Below are 25,799 nucleotides of genomic sequence, written 5' to 3' on the forward strand. Positions count from 1 at the left end.
AGGAAGGAATGTGTGTGTGCATGCGCTTAGTTGCTTCAGTCATGTCTGACTCTTTTGTGACCCTATGGACTGTAGCCCTCCAGGCTCCTCCGTCCATGGGATTCTCCAGGCAAGAATATTGGAGTGGGTTGCCATGCCCTCCCGCAGGGGATCTTCCCAACCCAGGAATCAAACCCGGGTCTCCTGGAAGAAATATTGGAATCCATTTTGCATATTCTCAGCAGCCCATTCAAGCTTCTATGGCCAACAAATGTTTGCTGGATGAATCAGGTTCTGACATGACCTACTGGAAAATTCTGGAGAACTTTAGAGGATTTTGGTTCTTTGCTGAGAAAGCTCCATGGTGGTTTTATTGAGCAGGGAATTTAAAGCAGTGCTTCTGCCTTTGGTAAACCATCATGCAGGTTTCTTACTCAGCTTGATTGTACAGGGTTGAATGGGTGGTAGGACGTGTGTTCATTTTGTGTTCAGATTAGCATGTTTCAGAATCCTACCTCCCCCAAAGACTTTTTTTGTATCATCTCTGTATTTATTGCAGTGGGTGTGGAATAAAATCACTCGTGGCAAATTGGGTTGATTTGCAAACTGTAGGAACCAATCCCATCCGCTCAGCTTTGTCAGATGATGCCTGAAGACTGCTAGCTAAGTGATGTAGATCCTTTACCATGTTTAATATTTCAAAATAAGGTTTTAATAAAGAGACATAAAATCAGATCAAGAAGGGACTTGAACAGGTATTTGTACACCCATGTTCATAACAGCTAGGAAGAAATTTTGATATATGCTACAACATGGATTAATCTTGAGAACATTATGCTAAGTGAAATAAGCCAATCATAAAAAGGACAAATAGTATATGATCCCACTTGAATGAGGTCCCTAGAGTAATCAAATTTATAGAGATAGAAAGTAGAGTGGTAGTTACCAGGGGCTGGAGGGAGAGGAGATATGGGAAATTTTGTTTAATTGGTATGGAATTTTAGTTAGGGAAGGTGAAAGAAGCTCTGGAGATGATTAGTGGTGATGGTTGGACAGTAATGTGAACATGCTTAATGCCAGTGAACTGTACCCTATGTTATGTATCTATTACCACAATTTAAGAAAGGATCATGAATGGAAAATACTCAACACCCTTCTACCCACCAACAGCTAAGAAATTTTAAAAATTAATAATTACCATTGACACATCATATCTGTTACACTACCTAAATTGAATTATGTGTCTTCTGAGGAGTGGAGAATGACTTGGGTGATAGAATTCTGGGATCAGATCAGATCAGATCAGATCAGTCGCTCAGTCGTGTCTGACTCTTTGCGACCCCATGAATCACAGCACGCCAGGCCTCCCTGTCCATCACCAACTCCCGGAGTTCACTCAGACTCACGTCCATCGAGTCAGTGATGCCATCCAGCCATCTCATCCTCTGTCGTCCCCTTCTCCTCTTGCCCCCAATCCCTCCCAGCATCAGAGTCTTTTCCAATGAGTCAACTCTTCGCATGAGGTGGCCAAAGTACTGGAGTTTCAGCTTCAGCATCATTCCTTCCAAAGAAATCCCAGGGCTGATCTCCTTCAGAATGGACAGGTTGGATCTCCTTGCAGTCCAAGGGACTCTCAAGAGTCTTCTCCAACACACAGTTCAAAAGCATCAATTCTTCGGCGCTCAGCCTTCTTCACAGTCCAACGCTCACATCCATACATGACCACAGGAAAAACCATAGCCTTGACTAGACGAACCTTTGTTGGCAAAATAATGTCTCTGCTTTTGAATATGCTATCTAGGTTGGTCATAACTTTCCTTCCAAGGAGTAAGTGTCTTTTAATTTCATGGCTGCAGTCACCATCTGCAGTGATTTTGGATCCCAGAAAAATAAAGTCTGACACTGTTTCCACTGTTTCCCCATCTATTTCCCATGAAGTGATGGGACCAGATGCCATGATCTTCGTTTTCTGAATGTTGAGCTTTAAGCCAACTTTTTCACTCTCCACTTTCACCTTCATCAAGAGGCTTTTTAGTTCCTCTTCACTTTCTGCCATAAGGGTGGTGTCATCTGCACATCTACGGTTATTGATATTTCTCCTGGTGATCTTGATTCCAGCTTGTGTTTCTTCCAGCCCAGCGTGTCTCATGATGTACTCTGCATATAAGTTAAATAAGCAGGGTGCCAATATACAGCCTTGACATACTCCTTTTCCTATTTGGAACCAGTCTGTTGTTCCATGTCAAGTTCTAACTGTTGCTTCCTGACCTGCATGCAAATTTCTCAAGAGGCAGTTCAGGTGGTTTGGTATTCCCATCTCTTTCAGAATTTTCCACAGTTTATTGTGATGCACCCAGTCAAAGGCTTTGGCATAGTCAATAAAGCAGAAATAGATGTTTTTCTGGGATAGGAGAACAGAATTCTGGGACGGGAGAAAATTCCTTCTGCTTTATTTTCCACTTCCATTTGTTAGCTGAAAACAAACATACTAAACAAGTAGGAAATTAGTAACTTTTTCCTGGCCTTTGAAATGAGTGTTTCTAAAAACCTCTAAAAAGAAATCTTTCTAGAAACTTCTTTTACCCTTTGTGGCTGGGTGAATATGGCCAAACAGTCAAGGAAAATAACACTTAACTTACCAGCATAGAATGATACAGTGTATTTGCAGCCTTTATCTTTCCTGAGTGTGTATGTGTGTGTGTTTGATTAGAAAATGGATTTATTAAAGGCCCGAGGTTGAAGACCCAGAGAGATAAATATATAACATCACTGTGGAGAAAGGGGCTTCTTTAGGGAAAAGACCTCTGCCACCACTGATGCTGAGAACTGGACATCAGAAATTCCATTACTGCCCCTTCCAAGGAGTGCAGTGATGGTGGCATGGGCCATGAGGGTGAGGATGCCATGAGAGAGCCAGGCTTCTGCCGAGGAGGGTAGGTTTGAGAAGGGAGCAGAGGCAGAGCCTCACATCTTTCAGAAGCATACAGCCCAGCCCTATGTGGGGCCTCCCAGGACTTCAGCCTCTCAGGGGAGCACAGTTAGTCTCCTGGGGCCTGTGGTGACCACCACGGGTACTCAGGTGGTCCTCCTCATCCAGGAACTTGTTCTGCACACACCATAAGCAGGTCTTACAGAGCCTGAGCTGGTATTGCAGACGGACCCAATGAGCAGATCCCTGCAGGGACCCGGGTAGGGAGGCTCCAGGCAGAAGGCAGTGAGCCAGGCTCGGGTGGGGCACTGGTTTCATCCCCCTGGGTACCAGCCACCAGAGTGCCCAGGAGGACAAGAAGGGCTGCAGAGAGGGAGACGGCTTATCTTCATGGCCTTGCAGGAGGGCTTCTGAGGACCTACCCTGTGCCAGGCATTGTTGTATCACCTACCAGTGGCCGCAGTCATGCTTCATAATGAACAACCACAAAACCTCAGTGACAAACAACAGTAAGCATCTATTGCTTCTGAATCTGGGGTCAACTGGGAGCTAGTGAGGTAGCTTTTCTGGTTTTGACCAGGCTTCCTCATGTGTCTGGTGACTCAGACAGTAAAGAACCCGCCTGCCAATACAGGAGACCCAGGTTCAACCCCTGGATCAGGAAGATCCCCTGGAGAAGGGAATGGCTACCCACTCCAGTATTCTTGCCTGGAAAATCCAATGGACACAGGAGCCTGGTGGGCTACAGTCCATGGGGTCACACAGAGTTGGACAGGACTGAGTGACTAGCACTTTTTTTCGCCTCATGTGTCTGGAGGCCTGCTAGCGTCTGCTTTGGCTTCAGCTGTCCTGTGCTGTGCGTCTCACACGCTCCAGCAGCTCGTGGGAACATATTCTCGTGGCAGTAGTAGAGGGCAACAGAGCGAGTATGAACATCGGAGTTCTCTTGAGGCCTGTGCAGCAGATTGGCACGTTGCTACCTACACGTCACTTTGTTTCCTAAAACAGGTCACAGCATGTGGGGAGATCTACTCTGTTTTTAAGGGAGGCACTCCAAAGCCATGTGACAGTCATGTGAGGGGTGAAAGAGTTGGGCCTAAACGTGGTCAGCACCCCAGCTCTGTGTGATGTCCTAGTAGAAACACCTGGCAGTCCTCTCCACAACCCTGAAAAAGGCGGCATCGTCTTCGTGTGACTGTTGGAAAACTTGAGGCTCAGAGACTTTCTGCTACCCATGGAAGGTTATACTTCTAGTGAGCAGTGTAGGCTGGGCTTGGACTCATCTGTGAAACCGCCTCCTCCGTGCTGCCCTGCCCGACTCCACAGCACTTGGTATTACTGCCTCTCTGAAAACATCTGTTTTGCCCTCTGTGTTTTTTTCCCTCTCACCCCTGCTCTGCCTCTTTCTCTGTTATATTTTGCCAATGCATCTCCTCCAACTTCTTCAATGTAACCAGTTTTTATGGTTCTGTCTTAGGCATCTTCGATTTTGGCTACTCATTCCCGGGCTCAGCCACTGCCACAAGGCACACGAACCCTCAGACCTCACCTCTGGGCCAGACCTCCCTCCTTCTCCCCTCACCCTCACCTCAACTCGGCCACCCTAGCTGGTTGCTGGTGTCTCGGCTGCAAGTCACAGACCCCCTGGTTTCACCTGGCTTAGGTTGTAAAGAATTGTCTCTTGTACAACAGGAGGTCCAGAGGCAGGGCAGCCTCCTTGGGCTGCAGTTGTTTCTCCTCCTGCCCTGCCTCTCAGTGAGTTGGCTTTGTGCTATGGCCAGCAGATAGGGCGGTGGGCGGCTCTGCTTATACCCCATGGGGGAAGGACATGGCTTCTCTACCTTGGGATTGCCAGAGCAGGCCTGTCCCTGTGTCTCTCTGTGCCACCCTGGCTTAGGGCTGCCCAGCCAGCCCTGTGCCCAGGTTCAGTTGTCTGCAGTGGAGTCCCCAGCTGTGCCCACGTGGCTGAGCCAGAGATTCTCCTGTCACACTCCCACTCCTGCTTCCTTCTGCATTTTCATTGGCAGTGTCATCCCAGCCTTCAGTTCTTCCCATCAGCACGTCATGATCATTGGAACTCCTTTTTTAAAATTTTTTTATTGGAGGATAATTGCTTTACAGTATTGTGTTGGTTTCTGCCATATATCAACATGAGTCATCCATGGGTGTACATGTGTCCCCTCCCTCTTGAACCTCCCTTCCACCTCCCACCCCATCCCACCCCTCTAGGCTGTCACAGAGCTCTGGAATATTCAGTTCAGTTCAGTTGCTCATTCGTGTCTGACTCTTTGTGACCCCATGAATCGCAGCACACCAGGCCTCCCTGTCCATCACCAACTCCCAGAGTTCACTCAAACTCATGTGCATTGAGTCAGTGATGCCATCCAGCCATCTCATCCTCTGGCGTCCCCTTCTCCTCCTGCCCCCAATCCCTCCCAGCATCAGGGTCTTTTCTAATGAGTCAACTCTTTGCATGAGGTGGCCAAGGTATTGGAGTTTCAACTTTAGCAAGAGTCCTTCCAAAGAACACCCAGGACTGATCTCCTTTAGGATGGACTGGTTGGATCTGGAATATTACTCAGCTATAAAAAAGAATGCACTTGAGTCAGTTCTAATGAGATGGATGAACCTAGAGCCTATTGTACAGAGTGAAGTAAGTCAGAAAGAGAAAGACAAATATTGTAATTCCTTTTTTCCCCCATCCTCATCTTCATTTGTTGCTCTTTGCTGTTTCCTGTTTTCCTGTTTGTTTCACTTTTGAGATTATTACTAAAGGCTTGTTGAGGGCCGGGGTCTGGGCTAGCCCATCATAATCCACAAGGAGACCAGCTTAGCGACTGCTCACAGCAGTTTAGGATTTGAGAATTGAAGAGTCCTGGGCAGATGGTCAGTGGGATCAGAATGAAGAGAGTATCCTGCTTTGGGTGCTGTGCCGTCCCATGGCAGTGCCCATGGGGACACCTAATCTTGTCTCAGAAGTTGTCAGGGAAGGTGTCTGACAAGGGAGTTGCTTCTAAGGTGAATATTGCACTTTAGCAGTGTTTCCTGCTCTTCCTTAAAAGAAAAATCGTACCTGGTCTCTGATTTGGACACTTACCTCCCCTTTATGTAGACCAGAGGTTGGTAAACCCCAACCCATGGGTCATATCTGGGGCTGCCTAGTTTGGGAAATAATGTTTTACTGGCATATGGCCACACCCCTTCATTTACATATTGTGTGTGTGTGCGTGCGCCCTCCAAGAAGTTTCAGCTTGCAAAAGAGACTTCCTTAGGTATATGATATAGAAAACTTTATCATGAAGCCCATTAAGGGAACGATACTAAAGTGTTGAGGCAAGTGCTGGGGACAAAAATCAGTGTCGTTGGAGGAATTCATGTGCATTTATTTCTCTCTGCTTCTCTGCCTCTTGCTCTTCTTTTCTCTATTCCACAAAAGAATCTACATTCATTTTCTTGCCTCCAAATTTCTAGGTGGACCCTTTCTATACTTACAATTTCTAAATTTACACTTTTCACAACATTCTATTCCCTCCCTCAGAGGGTGGAATAAAGGTGCAGATTAATGTAGAAAATGAAAAGTCAGAGTGTGAGATACCGTTTTTTTAATGCACCTTTGCTACTTTCCCACATTTCCAAGGAAAGTAGGACTTGCTTCAATAAAGGAGAAAATATTTTATTTGCCTTAAACAAAAAGATATGTATATCAGTAAACTGTTTAGGGGGAAAATTCTGCTTAAAAACCTTTCATACATGTAGCCCAGTCCCTTTATCTGCACTGCTCCTTTGCCTAAAAACCCATCCTTTTCTGAATGACACTCCTCCAGAGGGGCCTTGGCAACAAAGCCCTTTGTAGCCCCTAGAAGAAGCCAGTCGTGGGCTTTGTTCTTTCATCACCACAAAATCACCTGCTCTCTAAGGCAGCTTTTGTGCTATAGTGTCTAGGCCTCTACTCTTTTATTAAAATTTAAGTTGTACCCTTTCTTTTAGATTCACCCCAAGTCTTCTTTGTTAGACTTATTATAAAAATCATACATGCTTTGTGTGAAAAATTAATAAAAGAACATCATGGTAATGAAAGTCAAAAAGTAGCTTAAAACCCCTTCCTTCATTCATTTTCCCCAGTGGAGGCCTGGCTTGTGGTTATCTCCTCAGAAGATCTCCACTTGTATCTATTGGGATGAATCATAAGAAATTGCAGAGATTCGACCACAGAAGTGTCAATTTCAAAGGATATGACTTAATCTCAGCACACAGAAATACAGATGTACTGGTATTTTTGAGAAATACAGATGGCATCATGTTGTTTATAGTGTATTGTGATTCGTGATGTTAGATTGAAGAGAATCTTGGAACTCATGCCATAGCAGTTCATTTAAGGCAGTTCCCTGTTGAGGAAGTGGCACCCCACTCCAGTATTCTTGCCTGGAAAATCCCATGGATGGAGGAGCCCGGTAGGCTACAGTCCATGGGGTCGCAAAGAGTTGGACACGACTGAGCCACTTTACTTCACTTCCTGTTGAGTAGTATACCAACAATTTGACTAACTCATCCTCTCATTTATTAGCCATTTATTGTTGGCTGTGTTGGATCTTAGTAGCAGCGTCTGGGGTCTTTTGTTGCAGTGCCCAGGCTTACTAGCATAGGGAATTTTAGTTCCCTGACCAGGGATCTAACCCACGTCAACTGCATCCCACGGTGGATTCTTAACTACTGGACCACCAGGGAAGTTCCTCCAGTCCCCTGATTTAAGGAAGTTTAATATGATTCTGGTTTTTCACTCTTCTGAATAATGGAGCACTGAATATTATGCATGTATCTTTGTACATTTCATGTAAGTTATCTGGAGTATAACTTCCTAAAAAGTGGAAGCGCTGTTTTCTTGATTTTTAAAGATTTTGTTTTTAAGAATTTGTCAGATGCCTCTGGTCTGTTGAACTTGCTGACCTTAGAGTCCTTCATCCTCCAGTGACACCAGAAAGACGGGACCTTGGTGGAAGCCTGGCAGACCCTCCAGGCAAATTCTGTGCAGTCGTAGACATTGGCACAAACTTCCCTCCCTTCATGAAATATTCGTGCACTGACTGCCCAGAGGGCACTGGAAACGCAGACTCAAAGAAGACAGTGCAGCTGATGAGGGGTGGGAGGGAGAGGTGTACCTGGAGCTCTGTGGATGCACGGAAGCCCAGGTGACCTCTTCATCCTGGGGTGGCAGGGGGACCTTGTGATGCTTTCCATAACCTCACTAGTTTGCAGAGGGAGAGGAACACAGGGCCCAATTGGAGGGGGACATTGAGGCGGCGGCAGGTGTCAGCCTGGGAATTAGTTGTGTTGGCCTTTGTGGAAGGGAGCAATGGGCATTGAGCTCAGCTGAGCCAAGGTGCCAGATGACAGACCAGGGCTCTTGCCAGCCACTGACCCGGGTAATAAGAGGGCACTTGGCCAGCAGCCACCTGCACGCTGTGCCACACAGCCGCTCGTGGGTCAGGACCTGTCAGGTGGCCCAGTGTGAAGCGCTACAACAAGCGGAGTCCAAATGCTATGTCTGCTGATTTATTTTATATATATGATTCTCCCTCACTTTGAAATTTCCTTGCAAACCATAAACTTGAAATCAGCAATTAGTAGTTCTTAATGCTGTGGAGCGTTTCTGCCAATCTGGTGAAGCCAATGGACCACTTGTCAGAATAATGTCTGTAAATGAATAAAATCCATAGGATTAGAAAAGAAGCCAGTCATACTCATATACAGGTATCAAAATATTGCAAAAACTTAAGTAATACATATTCCTTTATTGATGTATTAAGCAGCAAGATCCAGCAGTGGGCCTAGAGGTGCTCATAATTTTGAAGTAGGAATGACTATCAATAATATTTCAAGATCACTGCAATGACCATGACGTGAACTAAAAATATCTATCCCACGTAATAGTCAATAAAATCCACAGGTGCTGCTACTCTGTGAACTTGTCTGTATACAGAGTGGAAAGAAAGACCAGGTTTCAGATAGAGAGTAGTGAAAATAAAGACGTAAGTTTCTTCTGGTCCATGTTGAGATGCCCAAAAATCTGTCCACAAAGCCAGTTAAGAATCTCTGCTTTTAAGACATAGGAAACGGACATGTGGCCACAGTGGGGAGTGGGGTGGGGGAGGGCGAGATGAATTGGGAGAGTGGGATTAACATATGTGCACCACCATGTGTAAACTAGACAGCTAGTGGGAAGCTACTGTAGAACACAGGGAGCGGCGACGACCACGAGGGGTGGGAGGGAGGCTCCAGAGGGAGGGGACGTATGTATACTTATTCATGTTGTTGTACAACAGAAACTGACGCAATATTGTAAAGCAATTATACTCCGATAAAAAAAAGAATCTCCAGGAGAATATATAACTCCATTGCTAACACTAGCAAGGGGGTACTCTTTCTGCCCCCTTCTGATGCCTATGTCAGAAGCTTTCTCTATCTCTTTTATACTTTAATAAAACTTTATTACACACACACACACACACAAAAGAATCTCTGCTTTTAGATACAAAAGAAGGAATTGGAATGAAAACCCCCATTTGTATCAAGGAAATTTATAAAAACTTACACTTTATTCTGATAGGGATGAGAAAAGAAACTATATTAAAAATGAATCAGAATTTAACAAACATTTTGATTACCTGCAATGAAGATCTTTTCCCTTCTTCCTAAAGAGAAAGATACATGGAATTTTCTGTCATTATCTAAATCTCCCAGGGCTGTTTTTTGTTTTTTTTTTTTGGTACTGATTTTGAGAACTGGGAAACTCTAGATTTGTTCATGGTGGGTATTTTCCCCTGCAAATTCTCTGGTCATGAGAGGTTGACCCCAGATGAAGGTTTCTGGGGTTTGCTAGACCTTTGTTGCAATGCATGTTCCCCATTGCTCCCTCTCTCCTCTTCTTGTTCCCTCTCTGCCTCCCCGCTTCACCATAAAAGTTAGGGGTCAGATGGATCCATTTGTCAGCAGCAAAGTTTGAGAAGGCCTTTAAAAATAGAGATGTTGTTGGGAGGGGGGGGTGTTCGATAGGAGAAATCTTGTTTATGCTCAACAAATAACTTATATTTAGAATTTCCCTTCAGTTTTTCTTTTGAAATTCTGTATTCTCATTTCACTTGAATGACTCTGCATGGAGCATTTAAAAGTAGATCAAACAAAACTCTATAAATACGTTGAGTTCTTTTGGGCATTTTGCCCAAATCAGCTTTGCTAAAGCGGAGAAAAGCAGTGTGCTTTATGTAGCAGATTTTCTCCTCTGAACAGCCAGGCTCCCTCCCCCAGGGGTGCTTTGGAGCCATGTCCCCCCAGTGCGGTCTGCTGTGGTTCTGGTCACGTGGATTAAGGGGCTATGCAGAAAGGCCAAATCAAGCCCTGGTACCAGCCTAAGGAAAGGGGAAAACCAGAAGGATGTTTAGAGCTGTCACTGAGTTTGTTGGCCATTGTGTTTCCTTTATCTCACTCTAATGGGAAGCAAAGGTTGGCAAAAAATAATAAAAAATTGGTTGAACTGGTATAAATAATGAACAAAAGTGTCTTGTAGCAAATTCTTGAATGTAAAAAGAAATGGGAAAAAAGGGCAGGAGTCAGGGGGCAGCAAGCCCTGCTGTAAAGCAAGTCTGCCCTCATCTTTCCAATTGTAACACATGAGAAAACTGAGGCTGGGAGCTCAAGTGGGCTGCACGATGTGCTTGCAGTGCTGGGACCACTGGGGTATCTGTCTTTTCGCTGTTATGAGGCCCAGGATTCTCTCAATGTGCCTTAATGCTATATTGATAACCACGTGTCCGTGAGCTGGAAAATCAGAGCTCATGTGTCCTTTCGGACAGCTAATTCACACCAGTTTTATGAGTCAGTTTGAGGTGGAGGCCACTGTGGTTGGAGGAGTTCTTCATGCCCTGTGCACCTGTATTATTAATATATTTTGTGACTTCTATGGAAACATCAGGTGACAATGTTAACATTGAAAATACCCATGTGTAGCTTCTATTTGCAGAAGCTCAGCTTGTGAAATGGATGGCCCCTTTCTGTATTATGCTGGCAGTAGAATCTCAGTGTTTTTTTGTTTTTTTTTTAATGATAAAACGTTAATTGGCTAACTTTAAGACTGCTTTCAGTGGCTTCTTTAAACAGGGCATTAGACTCTGAAATTTTAGTCCTGAGGGAAGGTCTAGATCAGGGATTTGTGTCCCTCCCCCTGTTTCAAGATACCTGCTACCTGGGCTCACATGTTGGTGGTGAGTGGGCATTCATGATGAGATGGCATCCACAGAACCGTCATGAGGCACGTGTGGATGTTGGTAAAGGAGTTGCATTTGTTGAAAAAGGTGTGCATGAAAGAGCTGAGAGGTGTCAGAGCTGAAGACATGGAGAAAAACATACACACTGGTGCTCAGAGATATTGCAAATACAGTGGGATGCAGGCAGTGTTAGAGAAAAGCAATAGTTGTCAGGGGAACATAGAGAAGGAACCCTCATGGCAGAGAGTGTGTGTGTCCCCTTCCATACCATCTTCTGTGCCTACACACGGGTATTCATGCACACACGCTCTCCTTCTCTCACTCATTTAATTATTTAGGCTCTCACATATCAGTTGAGTGCATGAATCCATTTATTGATTAATAAGCATTTGTTGAGTCCATACTCTTGATAGGTTCTGGGTAATAGGAGTAAATAAAAGAGTCCACGATGGGGCTTAAGGAGGGAGGGAGGTGGTGGTCTGCGTGTGTGTGTGTGTGTGTGTGTGTTTGCAGTGTTGGGACTGTATAGGTATTATATAATTTGGTCTTTTAATGTACAATGGGCACCTGTCACACATCAGTACACGTAGAGCTGCTTGTCTGGTTTAACTGGCTGCTGCATTTCCCAGGGCCTTGATAAACCATGATTACTGGAGCTATTCCTTCACAGAAGACATTCAGGATGTTTCCTGTGTGGGTCTCTGTACATGTTAGAAGCAATGCTGCCCTGGACGTGCTTAAACATATATCTCTGCCTACTGAAAACAAGGATTTCCTGTCTTAAAGAGGACTACATTTAAAATTAAAAAAAAATAATAATAAAATAAAATATACATCATTTCTTGTTCGGATCTAGTTCCTTTCTCCCATTAGGTATAATTGACAGTTGACCATAAACTTGGAAGAAGAGAGCAGTTAAGATTATCACAGACACTGTTTAACATCACAGATGCTTCGGACTACAACACTGGTGGAGAGTGAGACACCTTCAGCACAGTGGCAAGACTACAAGGGTCACCAGAATCTTCTCATCCTTGACACTGGCCTTTTAAAAAATTGCTGAAATGTACATAACATAAAACATACCAACTTAACCATTTTGGAATTGGCTTTTAAACACACATTGGTGGGTGCCCTGCTTAACATCAGGTTGAGTCTTTAACTCTTTCCCTCTACCTTTCTGATCTTGCTTCAGTGCTCCTCTGACTGGGAATTTGTGTTCACAAAACTGACGACTCACAGACAGAATGTGGACTAGTTCATTAGTTCATTCATTCATGAAGAATGGATTGTGTGTCTGCTTGAATAGACACTGAGCTAGGTACTGGAGATCAAAGACGAACAAGAAAGGGTCATTGGACTCCAGAGGGGTCAACAGAGACATACATATCACCTGATGATGATACTGTGGTATCATCCTTCCTTTCCTTCCCTGCATATCTGATTCTGCATGTTTTTCAAACTTTCTCTCTTTGTGTTCTATTGGGCTCCCTGTTTGCTTCTAGGCTCCTTCCCCCAAGCTGTCCTGCATACCCCTGGTACCAGGCACTTCTCCCCAGATCACTGTCCTTCTCACACGTTCTGGTCACTTCTCTGGGCAGGATCTCACAAAATAAAAGTTCTCATCCTTTGCTTGGTGTACAAAGTCCCCCAGAAATACACTCCTGATCTGCCTTCCTGGTATTCTCTGGGGTTGATGGAAGAAGAGGCCTGCAGACCACAGCTTATTTTACTCGTGGGCCTCATACAGTCATCCAGGCGTTCTGTGCCCATCCATCAGGATGGGGCCAGCACCCCATCCCCATAGTGTTGGTGTGAGGACTTGAGGGGGTACACATGACATACCTAGCAGGGTCCTTGGCACATAGCAGATACCTAGTCAGTGTTTATTTCCTTCATCTCTGCTAAGATGCAGTTGATTTTCCTTATGTGACTTTTGACTTCACCTCCCAACCCTGTCTCCGTGGCCCAGAGGCCCTAGTCACTGGTTCCCTCTTGGTTCTGTACTTCCCTCCTGCATTCTGGTGAGACTTGGGAGCAAATGAGCACTGGCTTAGCTCTAACTTCTTTTCGGATGAACCTTGTCTTTGAAGGAGTAGGCAATTGGATTTTCTGTTTTCTGCCATACAAAGATGTTGATTATACACATCCCTTTGAGGATCAAGCAGGCTCATCTCCAGGGACCAAACAGGGCTGGCTGATTAAATACTGTACATTTCTGCCGCGACAGTCCAGCCACAGCCAAGAGTCATTTGTAAAGAAAGACCCATGAGCTCCTTTTCTTCTGGCATGCCATCAGCCTCTGAAGTAGCCTTCTCTTCCTCTGAGTTACATTCCACTGGAAACAGGGGCATGCGTGGGAATTTTTCCAGGACAGGGTTTGATGCTGGGTCCACAAAGTCAGTCATTCAGTTTTCTCTTCCCTTGCACCCAAAATCCACTGGGTGTCCTGAGTAAAATGGGTGATTCTCCACTTTCATATATTTCACTTTGTATTGTTTTTCTGTCCTAAAATAGTAAACCTGACCCCTTGCATAAATTGATGTTTCTGAATCAAAAAACAGCTGCCTCAAGAATCCAGAATGCTGCTCAGTAGCTTGGGGAATTGCTGCAACCCTGGCAGTGTTCACTAATTAATTATAGCAGAGACTACCTTCTTTTCCATCCCCCGGCCCCCAGGAGCACATTTCCAGAGCTAGAAACTGCTTAGTACAATGGTCCCGAAGGCCTGTGAAATAGAAACCCAGCACAGCAGCGTTCACCTGGGTTATGTGTTAGGATGACATTGCCAAATAAGTACAATTTTTTTTTGTCCTTTTGGGAGAAACTGAATATAGGACCTAAATAGCATGGTCTGGAAGAGTCCCACTGATTTTTAAAATAGTTTATTTTTGGTTGCTCAGGGTCTTCATTGCTTTGCATGGGCTTTTCTCTAGCTGTGGCGAGCACAGGCTACTCTTCATTGCAGTGTGCAGGCTTCTCATTGATGTGCATTCTCTTGTTGTGGCTTCCAGGCTCTAGAACATAGGGCCAGTAGTTGTGGGGCGTAGACATAGTTGCTCTGTGCATGTGGGGTCTTCCCAGACCAGAGATTGAACCTGTGTCCCCTGCATTGGCAGGTGGATTCTTATCCACTGGACCCCCAGGGAATCCCCCATTTATTTTTTGACAACTGACCTGTCTAGATGTCTCTAGATCCTGGCTGTATGTTAGAATCACCTAGGGAGTTCCTGAAATTCACATACCCAGGCTGCACCCCAGACCAGTGACTTCTGAGAATCTAGAGGTGGGGCCCAGGCATCCTTTTTTTTTTCTTTTCCGCCTAAATATTTTATTTAGAAAAATTTCTAATGTACAGGAAAGTTGTAATAATAGTACAATGAACATCCATTTAGAGTCACCATTTGTTAACATTGCCACATTGGCTTTCTCTCTTTCTCTCACTGTATGTCTGTGTGCACTCATATATGTCTATATGTAAGTGTATACACATACATGTGCACATCTTTCATTTTTTCCTTAAACAATTTGAAAGTACATTACAAATATCAAGACACTTCATCTCTGAATACTTCAGAACAAGGACTTTCTCCTATGTAATTGCAGTAGAATTAACACTCAGGAAATGTAGCATTAATGTAATGCTATTATCTATTATTAGTCCATATCCAAACTTCCCCATTTGTTCCAATAATGTCCTTTATAACCTTTAAAAGAAACCCTGAATCGAGTTAAGAATTGCATTATATTTAGTTGTTAAATCTCTTTACTGTTTCAACGTCTAGAATAGTCCTCTAACCTTTAAAAAGTTGTATGTGATATTGAACTTGAAAAGATTTTTAAAAAGTAAAACCAGGTCACTGTTGTCAACTGTCCCTCATTTTGGATTTACAGGATCTGAATTTGCATGTTTCCTCACTATCAGATTTCATCGAAACGTTCTGGGCAGGAGCACTGTGTAGGCAATCGTAACCGTTCTTAGCATATCACGTAAGGAGGCAGCACCTGGTGTCAGTTAGTCCCATCGCTGATGACAGGGACTTTGAGAGCTTGTCTTCCAGGTTCCTCCATACTGTGGGGACTATTTCCTTTCATAATCAATGAATCTTTGGGGAGATACTTTGAGACTGTCTAGATATCCTCCTAATCCCCAACAAGATTTCACCCCGTGGTTTTAGAGACCATTGATTATTGTCAGAATCAGTTGTTGCCATGATGGTTATAAGATAGTGATTGTCAGTTCCTGTCATTTCTACGTGACAGTTGACATTCTTTTGTAAAGGAGAGCTTTGCCCTCACGGCCCATCCTTACCTGTCTAATCTTACCCATCTGTCTAGCTATGAACCTAGCTACCTAGTGAATGTATCATGATGGGCTCATGAGTCTTTTGGAACTGAATGAATTCTTCAGTACATGGTGTCATTGTCCCATATTTGGCCAGTAGAAGCCCCATCAAGCTCATCCTTGTGTCCTTTTGAAATTACCCGTCAAGGCTTAGAGTGCTTCATTCATTTTGTCATAGCCACGTATTCCAGTCTTACTTTGTATTTTCTTTGCTCCAGCCCTGGAAGCCCTGAAAGAAGTCATTTTTCTCTGGAGACCTAGTTCCTTAGGGGCTGTTGTTTAGGAAGTTATGGGAAATTTCATAAAACTTGAAACTATGAAACAGGCGATTTTAGGGGACAGCCAAGATTGGGAACTACTGCTTAGCATCCCCCAAAGGGAGAGTGTTTGGTCCCACAAGGTATTTTCCTTTGGTCACCTATAATTGGTGGTTCTCATGCATTGTTGAGGTTTAGATTTTTGTGGGCAGTGTCACTTGCAGAGTCAGGTTTAAATGCAAGCCCTTAGACTCAACCTCAGAGAGTACAGTTCTGTTGGTCTGCCCTGCATGCCGAAGTTTTGATACAGGTGGACCCCAGGCCTTATCTGGAGAAAATGCCAGAAGTGACCATAAGAATTAGGGGCTTCTTATGATGTTTCACTTTGATTTTATAAATGTTGTCTCTTTTGTAAAACAGTGTTAGGATACTGCTGCATTCTCTAGGCATGTGATGAGGATTCCCTTCATTAAGTTAGTGAGTTTCTTGAAAATATCAAGTGATTTAAACCCTTGCAGTTATACTCTTGTTCTGTCAAGGAGGATGTGGCATATAAAAAAACAGGCTGTGTGAGTATTGAAAGTTTTCAGTTGACCCAAAGGCTTTTTTCAACCACTGCACTATTTGTTGTTATATTTTTGTGGTCATTGAATGAACTGACCTAGTAAAGTTTTCACATGTCATAAGACCCTGGAAAGCCCTAAAATATAGATGTGTGTGCTATTTCTGACACTTGGTCTTGGCACCTTTTGTAGTTTCTATTTCATTTTTAGAGAATGTGAATATATGACATTTCCTCCCCATCCAACCAGTTTTATTTCATTAAAATATGGGCCCCAGTTCTCAGCAGCTGTAAGGAAATACTCCTGATTCGTGGTTTGTCACTTCCTGGTTTCACATCTGAACCATGTACCATGTTAGTCCAGTGAGTCCTTTCTGCAATCTCAAGGCTCATGGACGGGGATTCTTCTTAAGAACAGGGGAGGCAGTCTCTGGAGTTGCATATCCTAATTCAAAATCCCAGGCCTTTCTAGCACTTTCTAGCTGTGAGACCTCTGGTAAAATAGTCTCTGTGTGCCTCCTTGGTCTCCTTGTCTGTAAAAGGGAAGGTTCAGGGCGTACCCTCAAGGTTCAGTGAGAGGATCAAATGGGCTAATGCGTATGAATTGCTTAGTAGTCTCTGGCACACAGTAAGTGCTTAATAAATGTTAGCTGTTACTAATTTTATTAAGCAAAGCTGGTCATGAATGGAAGGTGGTTATGAGATCTAATGAGGGAGTTGAGGGTACCTGCCTTGCTACCTGTGTTTGCCTGTGTTCTTCTAAAAGAGTACATGTTCATGCATTTGGATTTTGTGGCCATCATATAATATGGCAGTAAAGTAGAGACATGTCCAGTATGCCTTGTGAAGTCTGCCTTAGTCATAATTTTTTAGTAAGCCGGGTGCCCCCGTACCTTTGCTTGTATGTTCATAAAACTTGTGTTCATTACTTTCAATTATGTATAAAGAGTTAAAAAACACACATGCAGTAGAAGTGTATTAAAACTTGCCTGTGGACCAGGCTGTGAGTGTGGAGGATTCCAAACCACAGCCTTGGGCAAGTCATACATTTTTTCCCCTCCAGTTTCTACTAGCTATTAAAAGGAGATGACATTGTTGTCTGCATACCTCTTTGAGGAAGGTCAGGACCAACTAGTAAACATTAGTGAAATGCCAGGGAAAGGAAAACATGGCAAATGACATTCTTAAATTTCCTTTAATTTGATATGGACAGAAGCCACTGAGATACAGTGCCTCCGAATGTCAAATATTCCCCCTGAGCTGAGTTTTAGGTTGAGTGGAACTGGCGAACAAGATTGAAACAGTAATTTGCAGAGGCTGAGGAATGGAAAGCAGCCGTGCAGGAGTTGAGGAGTTATCTGTAATGAGAAAGCTGTGGAGAAGCCCTCAGGCTGTGTTATGCAATGTTGTGGGAAGCAGTTAAGTACAGATTGCAGAGAACTTGAGCCGAGATGTGACCTGAATTGGTTCATCCAGCATTGGAGCGAGAGCTCTGATCTCAGGGCAAGGAGACACTGCCACTTGCTAGCTTGGTGACCTTGGGTAAGTCACTGAGCCCCAGCTGCTTCATTTCCAAGATGGTTGCTCATTCTGGCTCTTTTCTTTTTCACCGCTGTGATTGGTAGGGTGAGTTAGGGTGATGGGTGTCAGAGGTGCTTTAGAAAAGAACAGAAACAATCCCAGTGTCAGAGGGGGTCGTTGTTTCAGGGCTCACGTTTCTTGGTCTTGTATGTTGGCAGTGTGCTTTATAGGTCTTTGTGCCACCAATTGAATAACCTTAGAAGCTTTTAAGAAATATTAAAAAAACAAACAAACAAAAAAAAGAAATATTGAGTAGCCTGGCAGAGAGAGATTAGTTAGTGTGCTTTTCTTTCTGATTCCAGGTGGGGCTCTACAGATGTCCAATGGAAAGATTTGGTCTAGAGAAATACTATTCTGTTCTAGGTCCTGATTGCTGGATTAGTCTTGTCTCTCCTTCGCCCTTTACATAGTATTGGGTTAGATGCTACTTTTTATAAAGGGTTCGGTGAAGATACGAATTTACATATAACTGAGTTTTATGACTTCAGCTAGCAATAGGTCTTCAGATGTTATTTTAAAGTCACTTTGGTCAGAACTTAGGTGACCTCTGTGGTTATGAGTGTGAGGTGTCAGACATTTGTCATATTTACTTGTTTCATGCTCAGTTTTCTATCTGCAGAGTTTGCTTTGAACATAACATGAACAAATATAGCTCTTAAAGATTTATAGAACCTCACCTTACGAGGTGTAGATGGGGGCAGTGGAGGCACAGGGAGTAGGAGATGATGCCACGATCACTTGGTCATCTGGACTCGTGGCTCGAATGAAACTCTGTATCCTGTATTACAGAGGGCTTGATTCACCTTCCTTTGTGTTGGAAGCCAGGGAAAGCAGTGGAGTTCTTTTTTAAATTGTTTGATTCTATTTATTTCTGGCTGTGCTGGCTCTTCGTTGCCACATGGGCTTTTTGCTAGTTGCGGCGAGCAGGAGTTACTCTCTAGTTGCGCTGCACGGGCTTCTCATTGTGGTGGGTTCTCCTGTTGTGGAGCATGGGCTCTAGTAGCATGGGGCTCAGTAATTGTGGCTCCCAGGCTCTAGAGCACAGGCTCAGTAGTTGTGGTATGAGCTTAGTTACTCTGCAGCACGTGGGATCTTCCCAGACCAGGGATTGAACCTGTGTCCCCTGCATTGGCAAGCAGATTCTTAACCACTGCTCAGGGAGTCACAGCAGTGGAGTTCTTTGTCCTTAAGACGACTCTTGTGGACTTCCCGCCTGGGAAGAGCCATTTGGGTGAGCCCTCTGTTCTTAGGAGAGCTGGGGCTGCCCTCCTCTGTCCACAGACAGTGTACTTGGCACCTGGGAATCAGCTTGAGAGCCATGTGTTGGTACTTATGGTGACCAGGCAGCTTGTGGTTTCTCACAAGGGGGTGGAGTGTTTTCGCATCATCACCAAAGTCGTGGTTAGGTGACATGCTGGTTCTCAACTTCTGCCCTCTTCCCTTTGTTCAGCTCTGTTCTTCCTTAGTGAGGTTCGGGCAGAAAAAAATATGGAACAGAGAAAACTAGGCCACTGACTTGGGATAAATGTCAATTAGCACATCAGATGTAGCCAAGGCCTCCCCTCTGTATGACATCACATTGCATGGGGGTCTCTGTGTGGCCACTGGTCACTCCTGTGGGAACTGGCTGTTTCAGGGAAGATTAGAAAAGGAAAGGAGTCCCTGTAAGCAGTATCCAAAAATAACGTAAGCACTCCTAAATGTGTGGCCTTGAAGTCGTTGATCCCTATGGCGTTCGAGGCCATGTGGCAGCAGGAAGGAATGAGGTGAGGTGGTCAGCCTTGAGCGATGAGCTTCTGAGCAGTGCCGGTCTCAGTGCCCCTCTCTGGTCCACTTCTGTGCACTTTGGGCCTCTTCCACTGCCTGTCTCTGCCCACTAAGCCCCATCACACACCCCATGTGCATGTTCTGTCTCCCCACAGTGCATGTCTGTGGCGTGGATAGTTGCATCTGGATTTGAACAGCTTTGAACCAGGACCTCCCAGTGGGGCCACACTGGGGGAGTGAGATGCTGTGACTTTGAGTGTCCTTCAGTCAAGCAAAGTGTGGCCCTGGCTTTTCTCTTGATGTTCCTGGATTGGTTCTGTGTAAGCAGCCAGGGATCCTGCTAATGGCTCCCCTGGGATAGAGAGAAGAGGACCGAAGTGGATTTGCTGATCCCCTGTGGGGCATTTGGAATGGTACCAAGAGTAGGCTGAAATCTAATCAGCCTTTGCTTATCAGCCTGAGTTCCAGCATGTTAAAAGGGTGATGATTAGTGAGAGAAAGGCCAGAATACTTTATCTTTTCCTTTGCACATTTGGGAAGAATTTCCTCTGCCTCGCTAGCATTAGAAGCAGACCATTCTTTTCCCTCCACTGTTATCACATCAGCTTTCATTAAAAGTCACCAGCAGCAAATACAAAGCCCTGTCCATGGAAAACCGTTTAAGGCAACACTGTGCTCCAGCGCTTCGGGGTGGGCTTTTGCCTTCTGCACCACCAGATCAGTTTCTCATATCCATGCCTTTCTGACCCAGCAGCTTTTCAAAGACCAAGCAGCATTGCTCTGCTTTCTCCTGCCTCTTTCCCAGAGACCAGAGCTGCCATGCCTCTAGCCATGTCTCTAGCCATGTCCCAGAGAGCATATTTGAGACAAGTCAGCTTAATTTGCCTGCATGCCTAGGATGCCTCTCTTTAAAATCGATTTTTGAGACCAGAGCTGGATCTGAATATTTTCCTTTTCCTATGCAGGCGAGCGACGGAGGCGTCGGTGCCAGGTGGCATTCAGCTACCTGCCGCAGAACGATGATGAGCTCGAGCTGAAAGTCGGCGACATCATAGAGGTGGTGGGAGAGGTACGTGTGCCAGGCGGGTGGGTGCAGGGCCTCTCATGGACTGTCAGAACCCACCTGTGGCTAGTTGGCCTTGCTGTGGGGGATGTTAGGACTCAAGAGACTAGGGACATCATCTGGTTGAGTCTTCCAGAAGAGATTCCTCTAGAGAGGTGTGCCTCCCAACCCGCTGAGGGCAGATGTAGACCATTTAAAACTGTGGTCTTCTTCACTGCATGCTAGCTAACACCGACCCAGTACCATAGCTTTCCTCCTTTGCTTCAAGTACTCATAGACTCTTGGTATCCAGAGTGACCACGTCCACCTTAAAGGATGGATTCGGTATTCGTCATGGGGAGCACTGAGGATTCAGAGGGAAAGAAACAAGTGACATTGATAGAAGACCTAGTATGTGATGGGCATGACAAGGTTCTTTACACATTGGTCCATTGACTCTTCATAACCACTTTAGTTTTGTAGATAAAGAAAGAGGCTTGAGAGATGCTATAACAGGCAGGGCTGAGGGTTGAAGCTAGGTCCACCTGGCTGGAGACCTTTGTTCTCTCACTGCCCTACATTACCTTGTCCCTGCATGGTCCCAGCTGCTTGCAGCCAGGCCTGCTGGTGAGATGTCCCACCAGACCCTGGCATGGGATTTTGGGGCTCCACTCCCTGAGGGTGGGAGCATCCTGGGCTTCGCACTTAGAATCTGATCATTCATCCTGATTCAACATATGTATCTGTGTATAGTGATAGTTTTCCAATTGCTTTCATTTGCTGCATACCATTCAATGTTACAGAAACCCATGATTTATTAAAAACAAAAAAAAAACTAGGAAGCCAGAAGTCAAGGAGGAGGTTAAGTGAAGTATGACGTGGGTGGGAGTGGTAGGGCTGATGCCAGCAGACAGATTTCTGGACTCTCGTATAAACATAAAGGGAGCATGCATCAAAGCTGTATTTAACTCATTAATGAGGGCATCTGCAAGATGGTAAGGCTGACTCAAAGAGAATGGTGAAAGAGCAAAGTGTTTATAAATGATTGAAAGAGAAAAAAGCTTGAGTAAGATTGCTAAGTTAGATGCGAAACTATGTCGCATCCTACAGGGCAGTGAGACGAACCTCTGAGGTCATCTTTTCTAGGGGATGAATCTCTCTCTCTTCTGGTCAGAGGTTATTTTCATGGTTATCTGACAAGACTCATTCACTTTGTTCTTAGTCTTCTAGCAGTTAGCATCTGCACTAACACAGTTGTAAACTCTCCTCATAAAAAGTAAACAGTGTGTCAAGCAAAGATACTTGTCCCTAAAGAATCAATCAGTGTGGTTCCCAGTGTGGGAGGACATGCAGTAACCCGCTTTTTGCCAGTTTCCCAGTTTTGGATCATTTGAATTAGTATGTCGTTCATCATGTTTTATTCCTGGTGCCAAGCACAACACATAGGAGACATTTGTTGAAAGCTGAATGAGTGCAAAATGAATGGCCAGCAGAGTAGAACATTTATGCCAATGGTAGACGGGCACAGTTCTTAAGACTGAAACCAGGGAAGAAATTCCAGGGGAAAAAAATAAACGATTGTGACCAAAAAAAAAAAAAAAAGAGTTAAAATCTTGGTATGATTTGAAGTGAGTTTAGCTAAACAAAGAGGGCAACAAACAGGAAAAAATTTGAAATACTTTTATATATGTAACATAGGAAAATATATTAGGAAGCTATTATAAGAATGATAAAGGATAGATATGATATAAACACCCATCCCACAAGTGGAAATAAAAATCTGAACCATGAGAAAGTGTTCTAACCTGCTACTAATTAATCTAACTAAGACAATTTGATTGGGTACCTCCTTTTGAAAATCCTAAAACAATATTTAGTGGTGAGACCTTGGCAGTGATTAGAAGAAATGGTGACTTTGTATATCTTTATGATCCTTGTTTGATGCTATTTAGCAAGGTGCATCAAGAGCTATAAAAATCTGAATTAATACCCTTTGACTCAGTAATCTTACTCCTAGAAATTTATTCATGGAAAATGGTTACAGAAAAAAATATGTTAAACATGTTAATTGCAGCAATGCTTGTGATAGTGAAAAAATCATCAAGAAAGGGAATAGTTGTGTGAATTAAGGTATATTATCCAGCTAGAAGATTGTGAAGCCTTTAAGATGGTAAATACAGAAACCTTTATATTTATTACAATACTGTGTGTTGTAATTATCTGCTATATTCCACTAACCTGAGAGCTTTTCAACAGCTGGGATCTGGTTTTTCTCTATCTTTATATTCATAGTACATGGAATAGTGCCTGAAACCTAACACATACTTTAATAAATGCTTGCTGAATAAGTAAATGAATACATGGAAGTATGAAAAGTTTTTTTTTTCAAAATAAATGAATAGATCAGTCACAAAATTACATTCACTAGGAGCAGTTGAATATAATTGTCTGAAGTCTATCTCAATGCATGTGATCGCAGACAGAAAGGGCCCCAGAATTGAAAGTGGATCTGCTATAGAAGATGGTTTTCCCTTTAATGTTGTAATAATACTGTAAGAAATACAAATCAAGATAAAAGTTCTTAATAAATTTCTGGAATTATTGCTGAGTCTCATCTGTCTGTTGACTCCAGGTGAACCAAGTGAGGGTTGCTAAGGGAGAGGGATGATTGCAGGGCTGGTGTTCTCCTTTCCTGGAAGAAGAGCTTCACCACCCTCTGTGGGCCCAGCCTCTTTACCATCCATGCCCGTTCAGTGCTAGGCTTCGTCCTGGGCTTGCCTCAAGTAGGAAAAAGGAAAACTAACTGGGTAGCCTCTGCTATTTCTGTAAAACAAAGCATAAACATTTACCTTTTAATCCATATTTTAAAATTATATCACCAGAAGTTAATTTCCCTACTTTTGAAGTTTATTCTAATATTGCATTATCTTATAAAGTCTGTCCTTTTCTCCTATAACAGATGTTATATAAATGCCAGTAGGTTTCTACTGTCTAATGCCACTGAAGACTAAAAACAAAATAAAAATCCCAAATAAACAAAATCCCTTAAATCACAGGAGCAGGTTATGATAAGACCATAGTAATAGCTTTGCAATACTATAGTATCAATCTGTTTGCCAAGAGAAAGATAACATATTGTGTATGTGCATATAGATTATATTTTTATTGATAAATTGATTCATAGATTAATTCTACAGTGTTACAAAGCTGTAACAAATACAAACACAAAGTGTTACAAATACAAACACATGCCCCTACTTCCCCCCTGCCCCTAAGAGACAATTCCTAGGATTTTGAATATATGGACCAGTTCTTGAGAACAGTTGAAGCAGGTAGAGAATCCTAAAAAATGATATACTTATATCTTAACATGTAGAAGTGAAGTGAAGTTGCTCAGTCGTGTCCAACTCTTTGTGACCCCGTGGATTGTAGCCCACCAGGCTCCTCTGTCCATGGGATTCTCCAGGCAAGAATACTGGATTGGTTGCCATTTCCTTCTCCAGGAGATCTTCCTGACCCAGGGATTGAACCCGGGTCTCCCGCATTGGAGGCAGATGCTTTAACCTCTGAGCCACCAGGGAAGTCCATCTTAACATGTAATCTTAGCTTAAAAATGTATATTCATCTGCCTTTTAGGGCCAGGGCGTTTTCCTAAACTATGTATTTGTTGGTTTGAGCTCCACCTTCTCTGCATCCATGATGCATCCTCTACTATTCCCACTGTTTTTTCTAAACTTTTTGGAAGTAGGAGTGTTACACTAAGTGGCATATAGGATCCTAGTTCCCCAACCAAGGATCGAACCTGGGCCCCTTGCCTTGGAAGCACAGAGTCTTAAATATTGGACTACCAGGGAAGTCCCACCACTGGTTTCCTTGAAGTGGATTGAGGACAACTTAAGGGAAGCAATGAGCATTAATAATTCTTCTAAAATTCCACACTCCCTCACCTCCCAAACTTTTAGCTGTCTTTTCTATACCTAATTTGGCACCATGTTTTTAAACCTTCAAATTACGATCATATTCCTTCTCACCACTAGCCTTTTGTCTTCAAACCTACGTATTTTGTACTCTTTAACCGTGTTGTGTGCTGGCAGGAAGAGCAGTGAACTGGAGCAGGTCTAGGGGGACATGGCCCTGACCCTTGGTGAGGGGGGCAGCACTTCTGGCTGAAGTTACCAGCTCAGCCTGGATGGGTCTCTGCAGCGTGGCCAGAGGAGAAATGGAGAGTGTGGGGCGGTCCAGGGATGAGTGGGGCTGGCAAAGTGAAGGTCACTCAGGAAAGTGCTTCTGCCTCCTGGCTGGGGAGCAGTCAGTGGCCTGCAGGGAGGACAGAAGTTCTTGTGAAGTTAATGGGACTTCACTTTCCAAAAGGAAAGCTAGCAGGCTAAATCCCTGGTAGGCATTTTTAAGTACACAGTTGTGACATTTCTGTCTGGAGTGGGGCGGACTGGTCATTGCAGTCTAGACTAGCCTGTAGACTAACCTGTAGCCAGTCTCTGTGTGTGTGTTCCAATAAAGCTTTATTTACAAAAATAAGAGCCAGACTTGCCCCTGCTCCCCTGGCAAGAGGTCCCCCACCCTTCATTCTACACTTGCAGAGAAGGCCAGTGGGATGGGATGGGGAAGCTGATGTTTATAGGGTATTTACCACATGCCAGGGCACTGTGCTAGTACCTTCATACATGATATTTCATTTGGTCATCACAGAAATCACTGGAAGGTGTGATCAGTATTTGTATTTTGTAGCTGAGGAAACTGAGGCTCAGAGAGGTTAAGAAACTTGACTGAAGTTGCTCAGCTGTTAACAGGATCTGATATGTAGCTGTTTTGAAGGATAGGACTTTCAAGCATTGCTGAAGGATGTCTGTAAGAGCCGTACCAGAAACCCTTGCCACTGTCAGGAAAATCGTGGCTACATTGCTCTCTCTCATTGGACAGCATTTGCTTAAGTCTTAAATATGTATCATATATATTTTCTTAAGTCATTACCCTATAGGTTTTTTTTTTGAGGGACCCCTCTCATGTGGAATAGACTTGTTCTGAGAAGAATAAGGGGAGGGGATAAAAATCAACTTCTTC

At 43.9% G+C, this 25,799-nt stretch overlaps 1 protein-coding gene across 9 annotated transcripts in view; it reads left to right on the forward strand.

Annotated features, from left to right (window-relative positions):
• SH3KBP1 (SH3 domain containing kinase binding protein 1) overlaps positions 1-25,799 on the forward strand; it is a 331,797-nt gene that overhangs the window by 144,797 nt on the left and 161,201 nt on the right. For all 9 annotated transcript variants that reach the window (XM_061407992.1, XM_061407995.1, XM_061407987.1 and 6 more), the window contains one exon: positions 20,644-20,747. In XM_061407992.1, coding sequence (XP_061263976.1) covers positions 20,644-20,747 — 104 coding nt within the window. The remainder of the gene's footprint in view (positions 1-20,643; positions 20,748-25,799) is intronic.

This window comes from Bos javanicus, chromosome X (assembly GCF_032452875.1).
Source record: "Bos javanicus breed banteng chromosome X, ARS-OSU_banteng_1.0, whole genome shotgun sequence".
Classification (NCBI taxonomy): Eukaryota; Metazoa; Chordata; class Mammalia; order Artiodactyla; family Bovidae; genus Bos; species Bos javanicus.